This window comes from Acipenser ruthenus, chromosome 53 (genome assembly GCF_902713425.1).
Source record: "Acipenser ruthenus chromosome 53, fAciRut3.2 maternal haplotype, whole genome shotgun sequence".
Taxonomy (NCBI): Eukaryota; Metazoa; Chordata; class Actinopteri; order Acipenseriformes; family Acipenseridae; genus Acipenser; species Acipenser ruthenus.
Window position 1 is genome coordinate 3,190,169 of NC_081241.1, and position 21,803 is coordinate 3,211,971.

A 21,803-nucleotide genomic window follows, 5' to 3' on the forward strand; every position below is an offset into this window, starting at 1 on the left:
TTTTAAATAGTTTCAAAAACAAAAAGCAAAACAACTACACTCAAGTATTTCTATTTAAATACATGAATGTGTTTGTGATGTCATTTCCTGTTAATGATGTAATGATCTACTGTTGCTTTCTATTTAAACCTTCAGGCATGGTGGTATTCAGTCTACTCATCCATGGATTTTCCTTTATTCTTCTGTATTGTACATTATCAAATTTTATTAAACTCCAGACTTTTGTAGGTCATTCGTGTTCTGTTAATTTTTTTGTGACGTGTTGAACTATTGGCTCATTTGTATTTATTATGTTTGAAATGTGATTCTGTATTATTTTATATAATGCTGTATTTGTCGTACAAAAAATGAATGTGCTTTACAAAATAATCTAATGGATTTGCTAGTTCATAAAAAATGATTTTACGCTACCAGTATTGGTGAGAGTAAATAACCAAATGCACATGCTCTAATGATCCGCAAATTATGTCCTTTTCAACGAATCTCAATTATCTTTCCTAAGAGATATGTCCATACAATGTGATGCACTTGGCATTATCCCAGGGAAGGCATTTTTTTTAATATAGAAAAGCGAGTCTTAATGACGTACTACTATATAAGGCTGCGGCTGGCTTGTTTTTCTTATTGGATACTGGATAATGGATATGTCACGGAGTTAATCAAAACCCTTGAGCCTAGCATGGTGTGGAGAATACATCAAATACTGGTGTTCAGGTAGGCTCCTTGTCTAATCTGTTGTTGCAAATGCTCACTGACTGTGAAAACAGCACAGAGGAGTGGAAAGTGGCAGATATGGAGGCAAGTCCATATTATATTAGACATTAAAAAGTCCCATGGTGTGCCCAGATTAGTGTGTTTATGTGAGCAGACTGAGATGAACAAGTACGGGACTTTCCATAACTGTCCTGCAGGGGATTCCACAAGATTTGTTTTGAGAGTGATAAATTCCAGGAATAAACAAGCTTCTCTAAGACACCCAGATTGTCGTTGTGACAAGTGCCAGCTAATACAGGGTCCATTTAAAAAGAGAGCTTGCACAGTTTGTTCCCCTGGAAGATGTGTTTATACTGAGGTTAGTTCAGGAGAGCCAGTGTCTAATTTCAAAGGAAAGGAAATAATAAGAGCAACCTGCCTCAAGTGTAAACAGCCAGTAGACTGGGGAGCCATGGGAAGCATGGTATGCCTGCAGTGTAGGGAGCTGACTGAGGGAGGTGCAGTGCATTACAGATACCAACCAGAGAAAGAACACCATACCTGTGATGCAAGATACTGGATGCCTGGGACCAGCCTTGCTGTTTGAGGGAGAAGAGGAGAACAGAAAAAGATGAGGTCCCTCTTGACCTGAAGAGAAGAGCTTGCTTGCTTGTTGCTAAATAGTTTTTATCATACAGTATAGTTGCATAATGCATGTTCTATAATTAAAAAAATAAACCTGTGCTTTCTGGTCACTAGCACCAGTTTTCTCTAAAAGATGAATTATAGTTGTCTTTTCTTTTAACACATTTTCATCAAAGCAGCAACACCTCAAGTATTTATAAAGGAGCCCAGAGCTAGGGGCTATTTCTAACTAACCATTTTCTCTGACAAACGAACTTATACACAGTAAATGGCCACACTGGCCATCAGGACAGTGTATTTTTTATCAGTCAAAAGGTCAGGGTGTGGTTAGGTCTTGCAGTATCGCTCGCTAGAGGCAGGTTTTTAAGGAAGTAGGCTGAAGTCTATTTTCTGTGAAGGTGTTAAGTCAAGATGTATAATTAATGTGCTAAACGTATTAATTAAATGTGATAAGCTTATGATTTAAATTTAGTTAAACTAATGCATTATAATTATATTTACGAGTAGTATGTGTATTTTTACTTGAACGTGCTAAATATTTTTTTTTTTTTTGGGGGGGGGGGGGTGATGATGTCATGAAAGTTGGGTAAGCAACTGAAAAATTGTACATAAAAACTTTAATCAAACAATACCAAAGAGTTATTTTTCCGACCTCCGATCCTCAACTGAGCTCGTGAGAATTTGAACCCAGCCTCTGTAATTGAATCCTGATTCGAGACTGCCTGAAAAGCCTTTACCCTGACTGACGTCACCAAGACGCTCTGAATCAATTACACCTCAAAGAGGAGGGGAAGCATATTCATTACCTGAACTATAGATGTCTTAAATATGAGTAGAATTAATACATGCATTGTGTAAGGTGGTTTAGTTAGATTAGTATGCCTGATTGAAAGCAGTAACTGGTTTTAATTGGTTCTCGTTCGATTGTTCTTTAATTCTTGTATGATATTCTTCAAACGTGATAAAACATCGTTAGAAACTTAAGTCATGAAACACTTGTATTATTGTGGCAGTACTACTCCTAATTAGGAAAACTCTCCGATAAAACATTGTTAAAAAAAACGTTGTAATATTATTAATGTTGTGCTTCATTAAATATAGTCTCTCTCGAAAAGAGACTGTTATCCAAATACAAGTATCGTGTCTGTGTTGGTCTCTCATGATGTTTAGTGGATTCAGTGGATTCATTTCACTCGGGCTCAGTGCATGAAAATTAACCACTAGGAGGACTGTTCCCCTGCTGAGTTTTACCTTCATAAGACCCGAACGTGACAGATACCTTCGGACAGTACGTTATTCATAGAGGAATTACACCTTTAATGACACAATATAGACAACGTTGGTGATGTCGTTATAATAGAAATATGTAATTTGCATTTCTCCAAACATGTATGTGTTTTTTTTTCAAGGAGACATTTGAAAATGATCAATGGAGAAAGACGCTCTTTATTGATAAAAACAGCCTTAATTAAAAACTGTATATTGCCTAAAGAAAAACGTAGATTAATTATTGATCAATCCCGTGTAAAACATGCTTATTCCAAACTTTAGTTGATTTTTCAAACATATATGATTCTGTAATATATGTGGGGGAAAAATGTATACTAGAAAAGACAGGAGCAAGTTCTGTCTCCTCCGGCACGTATGCAGAATGGCAACATTTCGAGTTATAAAGGCGAAATTTCATGTTTTTTCTCGCACGGCACTATAGCAGGGCTCTTCTGTAGTACGAATCAAGAAGGGAAGACAGGACGCTGATGTATTTTAATAATGCTTGCAGTTCTGAGCGCTTCCACGGGCGGCGCTTAGGCGCTTTCATTCAGATCCTGTTTGTGACACAAGCTATGACAGAGATTTTCTTTCTGCGTGAAGTCCTATTTCCACTTTGAAGAATATACTGTTTTTTGGGGGGGTCTAGAAAACTAACGTATACAAGTTTTATACATATTTTAGCTAATCCTATTTAAAAGGCACAGTATCACCAGAAAAAAAAAAAAAACTGTTCATGCGTAAAAAGCGACATAATGAGAAAGGAAGAAACGTTCAAAAACAAAAGTAGATAGATGGATACTGGAGCCTCAGCGTGTAAGTATTTATTATTATTATTATTATTATTATTATTATTATTATTATTATTATTATTATTATTATTATTATATTTTCAGTGTAGGGTTACTGCTGTAACTACATTGTGTTTGTTTGTCTAAATATAGGGAATGGGTAGGACATGGATGGTTTACTTTCGATTTCTGAACAGCCATTTAGGCAAAGGTGTTGTTGTTTATATTATTTCTATTTTATCGTTTTATTGAAACTGAGTAATTCATAGGGTTTTCTCGCCCTTTATTTTCAAATTGCAAGTTTAAGTTATTTCAAGGGATCTGAGCATCGCGTTGTTAATATTAGCAGCTAAAGCAGAGGTTCTGAACCCCGGTCCTGGGAACCCCTTGTGTCTGCTGCTTTTCATTCCAGCGGAGCTCTCAATTACTTAATTGAACTGATTATTATTATTATTATTATTATTATTATTATTATTATTATTATTATTATTATTATTATTATTATTATTATTTGTTTATTTAGCAGACACCTTTATCCAAGGCGACTTACAGAGACTAGGGTGTGTGAACTATGCATCAGCTGCAGAGTCACTTACAACTACGTCTCACCTGATAGACGGGGCACAAGGAGGTTAAGTGACTTGCTCAGGGTCACACAATGAGTCAGTGGCTGAGGTGGGATTTGAACCGGGGGACCTCCTGGTTATAAGCCCTTTTCTTTAACCACTGGACCTGTTTTCAGCTCTTAAACAGTTGCAGAGTTGAAGTTACTTATAAAATGTTATTTATTTTATTTTGTTTTTATTGCCATGTTCTCTTAGGATGGGGTGTACATTTCTCAAAGCAATGGCTTGTATTTGTAGAAATTAGTCAAGCAGTATTGTAAATGTTCAAGAAAAACATTACGATTTTGGGGGATTTTCTTTTTTTAAGGAAACAGAATAGAACAAAACTCAAAATCAAAAACTTCAAAGAAAATAAATAAAGCTATTTACAGCTTTTAAAAAATCCTGAGTGCAAGATTAATTATGGTCTCATTCAAATAAACCATCATGTAGGTCAGGGCAAGAACACACTTCCCTATAGCCTCGCTCTACACAACGACCAACCTCCCCCCTTGTATGCCTGAACTCCGGTAACTCCTGCCCTTGGAACCAACCAAGAATAGAACAATAACATTTTAAATATCAACTACAATACTCAAATGTAAGTACAATTAAATAACAGTAGACATTAAATAACCAATTCTAAGGCTGCATCCACACTGGACAGAGCGACTCGAGAGATGAAGTCGCCGAATGTCAATCCACACCAGACAAGACATGGAAACGATCCAAGAGTGGAAAGAAATACACGACCCCGCCCACGCATTCCTATTGGACACACTCGAGATGGGCGGTCCCATTACAAAACAGGTTTTGATAAAAAAAAAAAAAAAAAAAAAAGTTACTACCCTGACCGCTGTAAAATAAAGGTTGGACTTGTCAAATCTATAGATCAGAGTTATTGAACATCCCTATGTATCCGACAGTTTTATTGTTATCATTATCATTAGTAGTAATTGTACAGTTGTAGTCGTAGCATTTTGTATTTATTTATTTATTTTTACCAGTGGTAGTAGTAGTCTGATTTGAAGCCTGGTACATCTCCGGCTGGACAATAGTAGTATATATTTTCAGCAACATTATTTTATTGTTATTTATATATACAATTTACTGCAATCGCAGTTGTGTTTCTTTACAAATTCCTTCTTTGGTCTTTTTTTGTTTATTAACTTTTTAAAGTATTTTAAAGTGCAACACTATTATTATTATTACGTTGTTGTTGTTACACACTACATAATCACCATCTTCATTATTATTATTATTATTATTATTATTATTATTATTATTATTATCCGTGGTATTATGCGCAGGACACCACTTACCTAGTATTATTATTTACTTTTATTTAGAGTTTCCTTTTAAAACAGTCCGGTGAACTTGACAGAAAATGCTTTATAAATATGGCTTATAATCTTGAAAACTATGTATAAACTTGGTAATATTGGGATGTGTATCACATGGAATACAAACATATTGCTGGCTTTGTTTGGCTTTTTGATAATATTTTTGTTTGTTTGGTGAATCTCCACAAACTTTATGCGTATGTAAAGACCACCTTCTTGTCACAGATTTTTGCCACAGAACAATTTAGTGAACAGAACGTTATTCATCATAAAAACAAACAAACAAACAAACAAAAACGTAGCTTAGAATTAGGTCACATGTTCAAGTTGTGTGAATGCAGGAACTTTTTGTGTCATTTTTAAGCCAGCAAAAGTGTACAATTTTCATTTAAATGCTGGATATGTAGACTTATGTAACCTGCATAATCGGAAAGAAAATGTCTCTGTGCTGCTCAATGCACCACCTGCAAGCCACCCAGGCATTGTCTTTCTTCTGGGTGTCTTTGTAGTCATTCAATTTGCAATCCTATAATAATGGATACTGCTGCACCTCATAAACTAACTTTTGCTTGTCCATGATTAACTTGTTTTGAGGCCTGGCGTGTTTTGAGGCGTGTGTTTGACGTGTGTCAAGGGTGCTAACCTTGCTTCTAACTGGTCAGTTTCATTCCAGGCGCGTGACGAAAAAAAATAGAAACAGGTTCTATTTTAGTGAAGCGAAAATTTTCTCAAAGCGACGTCACTCGCATCGCTCGGTGCTGGTGTGGATACTCCCATCTGACTGCAGTGACATCTAAATTATTCACTCGCATCCAGTGTGAATACGGCTTAAATTACAATACCAAAAACTTGGACTTACAAAACCCATAACCACCCCCCCCCCCCCCCCCCCCTCCCCCACACCTCATGTAGCCTCGCCTGCCTTCTATACAAGACATGTAATAAAATCATTTCCCCCACGCCCTCTATACAGGACTCACGGGAGCACAGAGGGTACATTAGTCCTCTCTGCAATACTGGCCCTGCACTGAGCTGGTGCAGTCACCCTTAACAAACTATTGCACACAAAAAGGAAGATATTTTCAACAGTCAGTGCAGTTCTATTTAAATTGCTAACCATTTCTTTTTTCTCTCTCTTATAGGTTTGAAAAAGCAGTCCCCCACCTCTTCGCGTAAGTACATCATTTTTTTTTTCGTTAAATGTTTCTCTTTTGTTTATACCAGGGATGTACATTAGTTAAAATCACAATTTACAGCCCTGATAGGTATGCGGTCGTTTTAAAACAAGTGTCACATTTTAATGTCCACGTAGCCTCAAGCAAGCCTGTATTGTTTATTGGATGGGACTTGCAGCATCACATCCACATATCTGAAGCTTGTCCTTTCATATTCAATTCCACACACTTTTAATCTGTTTTGAGATACAGAACCATCTTCACATTCCAATATTTTGGAAACTCCTTAAGCCAGATCTTAACAGTACACTGTCTGTGTTCAGATTGGTGGCGAGACAAACTTAGTGCTTTTCTGATGGTGCTAGTCTCAATATGGGCTTTTGAAAAGAGAGATTGGACAGCATATTATATCATTGCATTGCTTTCCCCATAGGCTTCAATTAGCAATGTTAAGTATGCAAAGATCTGCTTCAATGATTGAGAAAGTATATGACCTTCTGCAGTTGGTGTGAAAAACATACCATTTCTGTCCAAAAAGTAAGAGTTGAAACTATAAAGACACATTTATAGTGCGTTGTCTGGATTTTTTAAATCAAATGATGGGAATCTTGCAATTGGACAGGGACAATATACTGCTGTGCATCATCTCATGGAGCACCTTACTTCCACTTCCAAAAACACAGCTAAAGGAAGAGCAAAGCATGTTGTACAGGAAATGGAGACACTTGTAGGGTTTTGTCATTTTTTAAATGATCTCTTCTCAGAGGTGTCAAAGCTTAGCCTTACACTCCAAAATAATAGGCACATTCTTCCCCAAGCTGTTGCAGCAATTGAGAATTGTCTTGACAAGAGTATGAGGGAAAAGCCATTAAAAACTAGAGACATTTTTGCAGCAAGTGGATTCCCAACCAGAGCCAGATCCACAGCAGCAGGGACAGAGACCCCAGCAATAGATTAACCAGCATTACATTTCAGAATATTAAACGTAAGGGCATCCAGACCCATGGCATTTTTAACAATGACCTAAAGACACATACAGAAAAAAACTGTTGAAATCAGTTGAGGGGTTTTGAGTACAGGTTTGTCAAATTGATTGAGCTTTCCACTGAGGAGAGGGTTTCAGGGGACCCCAAATTATTCAGTGTTTTTCAGTTTTCTGCCATGATGCTGGCCTGATTATCTTATGGACTTTGGTGGTGAACAGTTAGAAGTCTTGCTGAATTGGTATAGTGACCTTTTAGCAAGGAATGGATGCAATGTTTATGCAGTTCACCCAGAATGGAGAATGCTTAAAACACTAGTCAAAGATCAGTTTATGGATAAATCCTACATTGGTTTATGGGAGGTCATGCTAACAAAAGAACCATTTTGCAGATTTTAAAAATCTTCTACATTTAGTAGAAATCATGATTGTGCTGCCAGTATCAGCTGCCCAATGTAAACGTGGATTTTCTGCACAAAACATTTATTAAAGAATTAAATCCAAGCTACGCAACCCACTTAATGTGACAACTGTCGAAGATCTTGTGAGAATCAGTGCAGAGGGCCCTTCTCTTGAAAAGTGTGATCCAGAGCCTTGTGTTAAGTGCTGGCTTTCATTAGGTAAAAGGAAATGAAGACCACATTATACACCCTGGCCAAGTGATGTAGACATTATTACTGTTGGCGACACTGACTCGGATTGTGAATAATAAGAATGATTTGTTAGTTGCATAGAGTTCACAAGCTTAAGTTAAAGCCAAATTCCAGTTAGTTCAGAGGGCTGAGTTAAGGAATACATTGCCAAAAGGTAGAACTGCAGGACATTTGAAGTTCACTTTTAAAGACCCAAAGATGTAAAATGACAGCATCAGGAAGCAGAAGAGTTACAGCAGCAGCATTCAGGACAGGTGCAGTGTCAGAACAGCAGATCACATGGAGGACAGGTGCAGCGTCATAACAGCAGATCACATGGAGGACAGGGGCAGCATCAGAAGATCACATGGAGGACAGGGGCCGTGTCAGAACAGCAGATCACATGGAGGACAGGGGCCATGTTAAAACAGCAGATCACATGGAGGACAGGTGCAGCATCAGAACAACAGGTCACTTGGAGGACAGGGGCCGTGTTAAAACAGCAGATCACATGGAGGGGGTAGAGAGCATCGAGGTTGGGAATACAAGACGAGCAGCAAAACTGAAAGAACTGAAGGGGACAGATAGCCGATGCAGGGAGACCAGCAAGTAGAAGTTACAGTAGTCTTATCTGGAAAATACAAGAGCTTGGTCCAGGAGTTGAGTGGAATTAGTGAGAAAAGGATGGATTTGGTAGATATTGCTAAGAAGTATGTGACAGGGAGGAGATGTGATGAGAGAAGGAGGGATCAAGAATAACACCTAGGTTTTTAGCATAAGGGGATGGAGAGAGTGATCGAGTCATGATGATTGTGACAGGAGAGCATCAGACAGGAGACTGGAGTCAGGAAGCTGCAGTGAAAGCTCTGTTGTGCACGTTTATTTACAAAAACACTAACAAAACAGGAGCAAAATAAAGAGTTAAACAAAACACCAAAACCAATATTCACCTGTAACATTCACTAAAGGTTCCCCTGACAATCCTTCTCCCCAAGCTGCTCCACCAAACAAAGGATTTCTCCCACCATTATATACATGTGGCCATTCCAAAATTAGCACGTAATGATCTAATTAGGGAATGGCCATATTCCAGTTGTGGGTCCTGGCAGGTATTGAATTAACCCCATTGTGCAATGCACACATGGCCGCAATCGGCCAGCTCCCCCCCTGAATAATACACCCTCCCCACACCCCCCCTTTAAACTCCAGCCATTTCCCAACAAGATCCACTGTCCGTATTTGTTTTTGGGGCTTCTTGTGGGTGGTTTGGAGGGCAGGCCGGTCCAGACTCTGGCGTCTCCTCCAGGAGACCAAGGACCGGTGAGAGACCCAAGCACAGCCCCAGGTAGAGGTGCAAGCCCCAGAGACTGTGTAGAGATGTCTGGGCCACCAGGGGGAGCGGAGCAGGAGACCAGGCAACCGACTGTATTTTGCGGTGCAGCAACCTGGGACCTATGCTGAAGTCCAGATAAGAAGGCCAGGTGTCTGGGAGCCTGGGTCACCGGAACAAACCCACAAGCGCCAGAGTGCTGCACAGGGGTGGAGGAGGTCTCCTCGCTTCCTCCTTCTGCTCTGGTGGTCCTGGGCCTTCTACTAGGGGCATCTGTTTAACTCCCTTGGTCACTCCATTTCTACCCCCTAAGCCCAATGGGTCACTTTTTCCCCTCTCAGGGCTGGCAGCACCACTGGACGCAATGCAAGGTACTCGGGCAGGGGCAGTGCAGGCCGCAACATGGGGCACTCTGGCAGGACCAGCGCTGGCAACTGCGACCCTGGACCCTCAATACGTGCGGCTGGCTTTTGCCATGCTCCACTCAGCAGCAGGTGTAACGGCTGCTGGGGATCGGCCGACGGTTGCCCTTTTGAGTCTGGAACTGGCAGCAGCTCCTCCCCTCTAGCACTGGAGATGTCAGAGGCTCCCCTTCCAGCTCTTGGGATGACAGCAGCCCCTCTCTTTGGCTCTGGGATGGTGGCAATTCCTGACCCTTCCGGCTCTGGAGAAGTTTGGACAGATCTGGGTTAAGGGATGAGGAAGCTTCTGACTGCAAGTAATACCACCTTGATGACAGTGCCTGATTTCTGTGTCTTGCTGTCTGACAGGTAGGAGGATGCAGTCCACAGAGTGGGATTCGTACACTGAGGACCTCACAGCCGCTCCCAGCAACGCGACAACAGGTTCCTCCAGGAAGAAAAGGAAACTCGAAGAAGCCGAGGCCATGGACACATCATCAGACCAGCAAGGTGAGAGAGCTCTCAAACAGTGTTGTAGTGCTCCATGCAGTTTGGAAAATAATATACAGTGCTCCCTCTTTATCTTGCTAACTGACTAACAGTAAAATATCGCCTTCCCGTTAATTAACCAAATTAATGAAATATCCAATTCTGAACTATCGAAGGAGTACTGTATATACATATTTTAAAAGATTAACTAAAAGCCAATGTTTAAAATTGTAACAGCAATAGATGGAGGCGCCCATAAATGGCTGATTGAGAATTTGAAACACTGGGTGTCAATACAAAAACACCTTTACAGGAAAAAATGACAGTTACTTGTTCTGTATTCTGAAGGAGGTGGTTCAGTGAAATTGTGGAGTTGTGCGGTACATTGATTTTATTATTTTCTGAGCTATAAGATAATTTCGATTTTTGTCACTGGGGTTTTCTGAGGATGCAATGTTCTCTTTCTAACTGTTACAGTGCTCAAAACTAACGCTAGCAATTGCCGTGGGTGTCCTTATCAATTGCCGCAATGCCCCTCAAAATGTGAGTCTATTCACGGCATAACAAATGACCTGCTTAACATGAAATTGTTCCAAGTATTTGGAAATTGATACGTGAAATATCAACTGGATGTACCTATTGAAAAAAATGTCTTATCAGTTAATATAACGTTATAACTACATTAATAAAATACGCTTACAGTACGCTGCTAAAGAATAATAATCGCAGTTAGCTGAATAATGTATAAAGAGCTATTTAAAAAAACATGTCTATATATACTGGTTACTGTGAGGACAAATTCACATCCCAGCGCTTTGGTATCTCTCGGTTTGAAATGGCACTCCGTAAGTGTAACATTGCTCCTGGTCCAGGCCTTGGTACTCTCCCGCCTAGACTACTGCAACTCCCTCCTGGCTGGCCTCCCTGCGTCCGCCACCCGTCCACTCCAGCTCATCCAGAACTCCGCTGCCCGCCTGGTGTTCTCTCTGCCTCGCTTCTCCCATGCAACTCCATTACTCCGCTCACTCCACTGGCTCCCGATCACCGCTCGCATCCAGTTCAAGACTCTTGTACTAGCCTACAGATACCTTGACCAGACTGCACCCAGCTACCTCCAGACCCTCATCTCTCCCTACACCCCCACTCAACCTCTCCACTCCGCCTGCACTAGAAGACTGACTGTACCTCCTTTACGCTCCCCTGCCTCCAGAGCCCGCTCCTTCTCCACCCTCGCTCCGCAGTGGTGGAATGACCTTCCTACAGATGTCAGGACTGCCCAGTCCCTGACCACATTCCGGCACCTCCTTAAGACTCACCTCTTCAGACGGCACCTGTAGAACTCCTCTGTTTTTCCCCTGGGACACTTATCACCCTTCCTTAAATGGGCTTTACTTGCTCTTATCTGCCCCCTATTTTACTGCATTTAATCCTGTACTTCAGAGTACTGTAATCTGCCAAATGTTTAATCTGTAGTATTTTGTATTTAATCATATCCTGATGTAACTATCACTGACACTGTTATCTGCTGTTTTATTGAATTGTATTTTGTCACACTTGTACTTGCTTGAACCAAAGTCATTGTATTTATCTTGCTCTTAATTGTATTATTACTTGTACTGTGATACTTGAAATGTATTTGCTTACAATTGTAAGTCGCCCTGGATAAGGGCGTCTGCTAAGAAATAAATAAATAATAATAATAATAATAATAATAATAATAATAATAATAATAATAATAATAATATAATGAGTTCTGGTTGTAAATCTCCCTCTCGACCTGTGAGGGCACTAACTGGCGAAAGGGAAAGGCTTTGGACAGGTTGTCCTGACAGTTCATTCCCTGGGTCGGGAAGTCAGTCAGCCCGGAAAAAAGCAAGACTCCGGTGTAGGAACGTATTGACCTGGAAGGTAAACGAGGTAGCAGCTGCAGGCAATAGAGTCAGCTGAAATCGTTTACCAAGGGGTCATGCATAATCACATAAAAGGGGCCGGAGAATTGTAAATCTTTTCCTTCACTTGGCTTTTATTGATAGACTGGAAGGACTGTGAGAGACACCGAGACTTGTGTGTTAAAAGAAATATTCATGAGTGTTTTCTTTTGTTTGTAATTTGTTAGTAACTGTCTGTGTTTTTGAACCACCAGACGGCTAACATGAATCCGGAGCTGCCGCCTTGGGCCAGCACCAAACCGGATCACCATTGCAATAAAACTGTAACAAACTATAATAAATTGTTATCACCGACCACAAGCACTACTGCACGCAATGGGATGGGTGATCGTGGCAAGTATTATTGTGGGGCAGTGTGCCAGGGTGGCTGATGTGGTGATGTGTGTGACGTCAGGTTCCAGGAAAGCAGTACACCAAAGGCAGGAATGCGGGGCAAAACACTGTGTGGCTGTACAGTTTTTTATTAAACAAAATAAAGACTTTTCAAAACACAAAATAAAAGGGCACAAGGGCCAAACAAAACAAAGCTATAATACAAGAAATAAACACAACGAATACCTTAACAAAACAAAGGTAGCAGTCATTTTCTCACAATGCTGTCTATCTCCTTCGAACTCTCAAAACTCTTTCTCTGTTCCTTCTCCTAACTCCAAACAACCTAATGAGCCTGGAGCTGGGCTTATATAGCAGATGGTTAGGAGTTAATTGCACAATTAACAATCAATAAACTCCTGACCACCTGCACCTGAACAATCATCCCTGGATGGGAATCAACGCCATCCTAGCCAAAAACTAATACTAAACTGCATTTGAACTAATACACAGCTGGTTCTCAAACAGCAGAATATACAGAATACAAACGATAACAATAAATCATAATACAAACATGAGGGGGGGGGGCGGACACCCCGTCACAGGCAGATAACGTGTCTTTATTGTTTAGGGCTGCAATCCCTGTTTTCTGTACTCCAGGTTTTACATATTGCTGTGTATTACCGGACATTATTATTTGGTCACCAGACCTGGATTATAAATAAAACAACTATTTTTCATACCAGATTACAAATCTCTGTCTGTTTATTCCTGCACTGCATTACCTCTGCACCTGTACATAATCAGCAACCACTTTGCCACAAACATTTATTATTATTATTATTATTAGTAGTAGTAGTCGCAGTAGTAATAGTAGTAGAACCCTGTGGGGCACAGCAAAACCTTGCTGATAAAAATGTATTATGATTTAAAAGTAATGGTTTATTGTTATTAATGTTCAAGGAGGCTGTGTGGTCCAGTGGTTAAAGAAACAGACCTTATAACCAGGTGGTCCCTGGTTCAAATCCCACCTCAGCCACTGACTTATTGTGTGATCCTGAGCAAGTCACTTAACCTCCTTGTGCTCCGTCTTTCGGGTGAGACGTAATTGTAAGTGACTCTGCAGCTGATGCATCGTTCACACACCCTAGTCTCTGCAAGTCGCCTTGGATAAAGGCGTCTGCTAAATAAACAAATAATAATGTTGTAGTTGTAGGATTTTAAAAATAAATATATTGTTTTGATTTGAATCTATTGGTTTGTGTCAATTTAAGTTTGTTATTATTTGTCAACGTGGATGGGGTTAAAGCACCATCCTTCCAAACTCGTGCAGAATGTGGCCATCTCCAAATTAGCAATAAATGAATCAATTTGTGTATAAAAACTTTTAGCTCTGGCTGAATGAGTTGGGTGTTCAAAGAGGAGAAAGGAGAGAGCAGAGGAGAATTTCTACTCATTCTGGAAGGACCAGCACGATACTTGTTTTGGTATTTTTTGTGTTCGTAATTTGTTTTTACGTTTATTTTGCTCTGGGAGCGGTGTTTTTGGGATGTCCTTTGTGTTTATTTTGCTCTGGGAGCGGTGTTTTTGGTATATCCTTTGTGTTTATTTTGCTCTGGGAGCGGTGTTTTTGGGATGTCCTTTGTGTTGATTTTGCTCTGGGAGCGGTGTTTTTGGTATATCCTTTGTGTTTATTTTGCTCTGGGAGCGGTGTTTTTGGTATATCCTTTGTGTTGATTTTCCTCTGGGAGCGGTGTTTTTGGGATGTCCTTTGTGTTGATTTTGCTCTGGGAGCGGTGTTTTTGGTATATCCTTTGTGTTTATTTTGCTCTGGGAGTGGTGTTTTTGGTATATCCTTTGTGTTTATTTTGCTCTGGGAGCGGTGTTTTTGGGATGTCCTTTGTGTTGATTTTGCTCTGGGAGCGGTGTTTTTGGTATATCCTTTGTGTTTATTTTGCTCTGGGAGCGGTGTTTTTGGTATATCCTTTGTGTTGATTTTCCTCTGGGAGCGGTGTTTTTGGTATATCCTTTGTGTTTATTTTGCTCTGGGAGCGGTGTTTTTGGGATGTCCTTTGTGTTGATTTTACTCTGGGAGCGGTGTTTTTGGTATATCCTTTGTGTTTATTTTACCCTGGAGTGGTGTTTTTGGTATATCCTTTGTGTTTATTTTGCTCTGGGAGCGGTGTTTTTGGTATATCCTTTGTGTTTATTTTGCTCTGGGAGCGGTGATCTGATTCAAGCATTCAAAATCCTAAAAGGTATTGACAATGTCGACCCAGGGGACTTTTTCGACCTGAAAAAGAAACAAGGACCAGGAGTCACAAATGGAGATTAGACAAAGGGGCATTCAGAACACAAAATAGGAGGCACTTTTTTACACAGAGAATTGTGAGAGTCTGGAACCAACTCCCCAGCAATGTTGAAATGGACACCATGAGATCCTTCAAGAGCTGCTTGATGAGATTCTGGGATCAATAAGCTACAAACAACCAAATGAGCAAGATGGGCCGAATGGCCTCCTCTTGTTTGTAAACTTTCTTATGTTCTTGTTATTCGTGTGTGTGTGTGTAAAACTATAATAACGTCCTGCTTTGACTGAGTTATGGAGTTTTACGATTATTTCAGTTTCCTCAGGCCCTGTGACTGACATATAATCTGACCAATGAAAATGCAGAATGGGTGGAAACGGTTGTATTATTGGCTGATCATCCGAAAACACCAAAAATAACATCTGATAACTGAAAAAGCATGAAGCAAGGACAAGGGAGCAGAGAAGAGAGAGCATAAAGGAGGGAACAAGGACTGATGAAGCCGGGAGGAGGGAGTAATTTGAGAATGGCGCAGACAATGAATGTTGTAGGTTTGATGCATGAAGGTGTCCTAATATGGACACCGTACTGTTGGGCAAAGATATATAATGAAGAGGAACAAACACAAGTCTCCAGTGCAGTGGCAGATGTGTTCACATTGACTTTGGCTGCTGCACCGATACAGAAGGAATACATATTCATTGTAATCATGAACATCTTGAAGTACGGATTTTTACATCCTGAAATGCCATGAATAAGCCTTTTTTCTTTTCAGATTTGGGTTTGGAGTCTTGTATTTGTGTATTAATTCAAATGTTTCAATTCTGTTTTTCTCTTTTTTTACACCCAGTGAATGAAGTTGCAGTTTACAGTCTGCAGGCTCCAGAGCCAAGGAACAGAGCTGAGTTTTTAAAATGTAAGTCTGTTTTCACTTAGACTTTTGGTTGAAAGATGTTGAGAGGAGCTAACACTATTCAGAGATATCCATATACAGTGCCTTGCGAAAGTATTCGGCCCCCTTGAACTTTGCGACCTTTTGCCACATTTCAGGCTTCAAACATAAAGATATGAAACTGTAATTTTTTGTGAAGAATCAACAACAAGTGGGACACAATCATGAAGTGGAACGAAATTTATTGGATATTTCAAACTTTTTTAACAAATAAAAAACTGAAAAATTGGGCGTGCAAAATTATTCAGCCCCCTTAAGTTAATACTTTGTAGCGCCACCTTTTGCTGCGATTACAGCTGTAAGTCGCTTGGGGTATGTCTCTATCAGTTTTGCACATCGAGAGACTGAAATTTTTGCCCATTCCTCCTTGCAAAACAGCTCGAGCTCAGTGAGGTTGGATGGAGAGCATTTGTGAACAGCAGTTTTCAGTTCTTTCCACAGATTCTCGATTGGATTCAGGTCTGGACTTTGACTTGGCCATTCTAACACCTGGATATGTTTATTTGTGAACCATTCCATTGTAGATTTTGCTTTATGTTTTGGATCATTGTCTTGTTGGAAGACAAATCTCCGTCCCAGTCTCAGGTCTTTTACAGACTCCATCAGGTTTTCTTCCAGAATGGTCCTGTATTTGGCTCCATCCATCTTCCCATCAATTTTAACCATCTTCCCTGTCCCTGCTGAAGAAAAGCAGGCCCAAACCATGATGCTGCCACCACCATGTTTGACAGTGGGGATGGTGTGTTCAGGGTGATGAGCTGTGTTGCTTTTACGCCAAACATAACGTTTTGCATTGTTGCCAAAAAGTTCGATTTTGGTTTCATCTGACCAGAGCACCTTCTTCCACATGTTTGGTGTGTCTCCCAGGTGGCTTGTGGCAAACTGTAAACGACACTTTTTATGGATATCTTTAAGAAATGGCTTTCTTCTTGCCACTCTTCCATAAAGGCCAGATTTGTGCAGTATACGACTGATTGTTGTCCTATGGACAGAGTCTCCCACCTCAGCTGTAGATCTCTGCAGTTCATCCAGAGTGATCATGGGCCTCTTGGCTGCATCTCTGATCAGTCTTCTCCTTGTATGAGCTGAAAGTTTAGAGGGACGGCCAGGTCTTGGTAGATTTGCAGTGGTCTGATACTCCTTCCATTTCAATATTATCGCTTGCACAGTGCTCCTTGGGATGTTTAAAGCTTGGGAAATCTTTTTGTATCCAAATCCGGCTTTAAACTTCTCCACAACAGTGTCTCGGACCTGCCTGGTGTGTTCCTTGTTCTTCATGATGCTCTCTGCGCTTTAAACGGACCTCTGAGACTATCACAGTGCAGGTGCATTTATACGGAGACTTGATTACACACAGGTGGATTCTATGTATCATCATTAGTCATTTAGGTCAACATTGGATCATTCAGAGGTCCTCACTGAACTTCTGGAGAGAGTTTGCTGCACTGAAAGTAAAGGGGCTGAATAATTTTGCACGCCCAATTTTTCAGTTTTTTATTTGTTAAAAAAGTTTGAAATATCCAATAAATTTCGTTCCACTTCATGATTGTGTCCCACTTGTTGTTGATTCTTCACAAAAAATTACAGTTTCATATCTTTATGTTTGAAGCCTGAAATGTGGAAAAAGGTCGCAAAGTTCAAGGGGGCCGAATACTTTCGCAAGGCACTGTATTTAGGGAGAGAAAGGTCTGAGTGGGGAAAATGGCAACAAATGCCCCACCCAGTCATTCTACATGTATTCATCTGTTCCAATACTTGTTGGAGAGAAGTGTGTCATATTTTACAATGAATAGCATCATTACTTTGTGCATTGATTACCAGCTGCAAAATGAATACACACAAACTCTCCCCCAAAGTAATACAAATAATCCTATTACTCCCTTCTGTACCTTTGTACCTCAATGCCACTTCTGTTTTCAAGTTGTAGACTTATGTCAGAAACAGCTATTATAAAAATAACCTGCTGTAATATTTATTATCTATTGTTGCTGATTCTCCTGTACCCGTCCTCTTCTCTTCAATCAGATTCCTGTCAGCTCATACTTGACCCCAACACAGCATATAGAAAGCTCTGTCTGTCTGAAGGGAACAGAAAGGTGGCATGGAGGGGAGAGACTCAGCCATATCCTGATCACGCAGAGAGATTTGACTACTGGAAACAAGTGCTTTGCAGAGAGGGTTTGTCTGGGACTCGCTGTTACTGGGAGATTGAATGGCGTGGGGGAGGGGTTTCTATAGGTGTCACATATAAAGGAATAGGCAGGAAAGGATGGGATGGTTCTTGTGTCCTTGGATTCAATGACAAGTCCTGGAGTTTGTTCTGCTCTGGTTCCAGTTACTCTGCCCAGCACAATAACAATGAAATTGAAATAACTGCCCCCAACTCCCCCAGAATAGGAGTATATGTGGACTTTAATGCTGGCACTCTGTCATTTTATGGAGTCTCTGACACAATGACCCTTCTGCACAGATTCCAAACAACATTCACTGAGCCTCTCTATCCTGGGTTTGGGCTTGGTTATGATTCCATTGTAGCAATCTGCCAGCTGAACTAGACTGTTTTGTGTTTTAAGGGTGACGGGACTGCTCAGTCTGACACAACTTTCTATGTAAGTTAGGGGGTAAAATGGCACCACCTGCAGAGTGAAACAAGGTGAATTGTTTGTTTTTACACTTCAGGCCAAGGCAGCCTAATTTCTACTGTTTAATCTGTCAGGTTAAGGGGGCTCTCGAGTGGCGCATCCAGTAGAGTGCAGGATGCGCCCTATAGTCTGGACGTCGTCGGTTCGAGTCCATGCTATTCCTTTGCCTACCGAGGATGGGAGCTCCCAGGGGGCGGTCCACAATTGGCCGAGCATTGGCTGAGGGGAGGGAGGGTTAGGTCGGCCAGGGTGTTCTTGGCTCATCACGCACCAGAGCTGTATTGCCCAGAGCTGTATTGTCCTTGACGATGTAGCTGTTGGTGGCTGCATGGTGAGACTGCAGTGTAAAAAATGCGGTCGGCTGACGGCACACGCTTCGGAGGACAGCGTGTGTTCGTCTACGCCGCTCCCAAGTCAGCGTGGGGGTGGTAGCGGTGAGCTGAACTAAACAAAAATAATTGGACTCTATTAAATTGGGGAGAAAACAAAAAAAAAACTAATTGACGACTACTAAATTAAAAAAAAAACTGACAGGTTAGCGTTTTTATAATTGTAAACACACAAATGTACAGGTGTTTCAGCATAAAATGTTCAGTATATCCTGAGTATGTATTGAATACAAACACATAAGTAGCACCAAGTGGCAGACTGAGTTGGCATCTCTGCACAGTGCTAGAATTCCCACAGCATGTACATAAGTATCTCTTAATGTGATTGTAGCTAACTAAATAATTCTACAATGTGTACCTATATTGCACTTCCATTGGCTACATAGCTCTCAAATTTGCAGTTTTGAAAAACATGGTATTTGGTACTACTTTAGGTTAAAGAAATTCTCAGTTTCTATGCCTTATTCTCCGGGTGCATGTTTACTATAGCAGGTGTTTCTTTCAACACTGCACATTTGAGACCTATATAACGAATGGAATTACACAGCAGATGAGATTCATGGAATTATTTTGACAGCTACATCCGTGTTCAGCAGGACAGTTTGGGACAGTTCAAGCTTTTCAACTCACAATGCATTCTGGTCCGTTTTACCTGTCTCAGGTACCATTCTTTCCTTTAAGAGAAGCAGTACTACGCTTACCAGAATGCATTGGGTTGTGAGTTGACTGTTAATTGTCCCCCTGAACACTAAGCCATATGGCCACTTTACCTATTAAATAGCAGTTCAAAATACTTGCCATGTCAATGGCATGTCAGTATAGTTTCTAGCAGATTCCTGTATACAGTAGAATCCTATTAGCTGAATAGCGTTTGAACTTGTTGCTGAAGTTTATGGTAACACTATGGTAACACTATGGTAACACTATGAAGGTGTCATTTTAAATAGTTTATTAACATGTTATAGATGCATAAATATGCACTGTACTGTTTTTATAATGCATTATAGAACAAGTAATACATGGCAGTAACAGCATTTACTAATGTGTTATAAATACTTAAAGATAAGATGATATAAGAAATATACAGTAAATGAAAATATAAAACTATATATTAGCTGTAAACAAATCGGTACAAATCACATTACACAAAAATATTTGCAGTTAATTGTATGGGTCATTTGTTTTGTATTTTAAATTAATTTTACTAAAAATGTTTGAAGGTTTTCATTATCTGTACAAATAAATGCACACAAGATGCTTTTTAAATTGTGCTGGAGGAATACAGGACCATTCCTCAATGATTACCAGCCTCTAATTCCTTCAGGATGCGTTGTATTGGGGATGGGAATCTGCAGTCAAGTCAGAATGGCCCAGATATTTGTTTTCCTGACTGCAGCTTGTGCAAAACATTGCTGCCAGGGTTTTAACAAGAAGGAGAAGACATGATCACATTGCACCGGTATTGGCAGCCCTACGTTGGCTTCCTGTAAAGTTTTTAGGGTTGATTTTTAAGGTCATGCTTATTACTTACAAAGCATTAAACAGTTTGGATCCTTCATATTTAAATGATATTTTAATCCCATATATACCTAGACGAGCACTTTTCAACCTTTTTGATTCCGCGGACCGGCTTTTAAATTAGTCAGCTCTTTGCTTCCCGGACCCTATTAAGTTTAAAAAAAAACACTTAAGATAGCTTTGAAATACATTTTTATTTCCAAATAAAAAATAAAATAAAAAAAAAGAACTGTGAAACTTAACTCACCCTTGAATTTGGAAGAATTAGTTGGAAGAATTGAATGGCTTTTCCACAAAATTCTTGTATTTAGTGCTCAGGTGGTACAACAATTTGGAAGGTTTCATGACTTCATTACTTAAAACTTCTCCGCACACAGCACACTGTGGCAGGGCACGTCTCCATTGTCATCAACTGTAAACCTGAACTTCAAGTAATCGTCATCTTGTGAAAGATGCCTTCTTTTGTTTTTTTCGAGATTCTTGTCCATCATCCTCTTCTGAATCACTATAGTCACGTTTCGCTGAAACTGGATCCTTGGTTACCGCTTTGAGGAACTTGTCCATCAAACACTTAGACATATTTTAATTTAAAATTAAATTCAACAGTAAAAATAATAATCATTTAGTAATCTGAAAGCAAAAAAAGAAACGCAATAAAATGTGTTTTTTTTTATTTTTTATAATCAAGACAGGTATTTCCACAGCTCACCGTTTTTGCTTTGCATGATTAAATGGGTAGTTCAGCTTCTTGCACAGCGTCTATTGGCATCTCACTGCGTCTGCGCCCACAAGGTGTCATGCAAGCGTGTGAGGGTGCCGGGGAGGGAGGAGGATATGCTGATTGTGCTCCTTAGCTAAGCGACTGCCACAGTGTGTTTTGTGTGGGCAAAGTATTTGAAACCTTCACAATTTTTGCGCACATTGTTAGGTACAAATAGGCCGGTTGTGTCTGGATAAGACTAATACAAATATGCTGATAACATGTGTTTTATGTTTTACATAAATATATATTTTTTTCAATTTAACCTTCCAAAAATAACACATTTTTCTTCCAGCGTAATTATTTTTGGCTCTGCGGTCCGCTACTGGTTGAAAAGCGCTGACCGAGATGACCTCTGCGATCCCAGGACACAGGATTGCTTACTGCCCCTAAGATATCAAAAACGAACACAGGCGCTAGAGCATTTGGCTTTAGGGCCCCCGAATCATGCAATTGGCTGCTGTTTCCGTAAGGGAGGCACAAAGTGTTGCAGTTTTTAAAGCATGACTGAAGACACACTTTTATAATCTGTCATTCACATCTTAATATTAAGTAATGTTTGTACCCTGTATTGTACTGCATTTTAATTGATTTTTGTATTAAATGTTTTAATGTTT

The 21,803-nt window shown here is 40.1% G+C and overlaps 1 protein-coding gene across 2 annotated transcripts; it reads left to right on the plus strand.

Moving 5' to 3' along the window:
• Positions 1 to 3,181: 3,181 nt before the first annotated feature.
• Positions 3,182 to 21,803, plus strand: LOC131723094 (tripartite motif-containing protein 16-like). Of its 2 annotated transcripts, XM_059016447.1 has the most exons (6): positions 3,182 to 3,423; positions 6,489 to 6,518; positions 10,236 to 10,376; positions 15,776 to 15,841; positions 17,903 to 18,055; positions 21,482 to 21,803. In XM_059016447.1, exons 1-6 carry the CDS (start codon positions 3,402 to 3,404, stop codon positions 21,484 to 21,486), a joined length of 417 nt encoding a protein of 138 aa, XP_058872430.1. In that variant the 5' UTR covers positions 3,182 to 3,401; the 3' UTR covers positions 21,487 to 21,803. The 2 variants fall into 2 exon arrangements, with proteins under 2 accessions (XP_058872430.1, XP_058872429.1); XM_059016446.1 differs by having other exon boundaries at positions 17,903 to 21,803.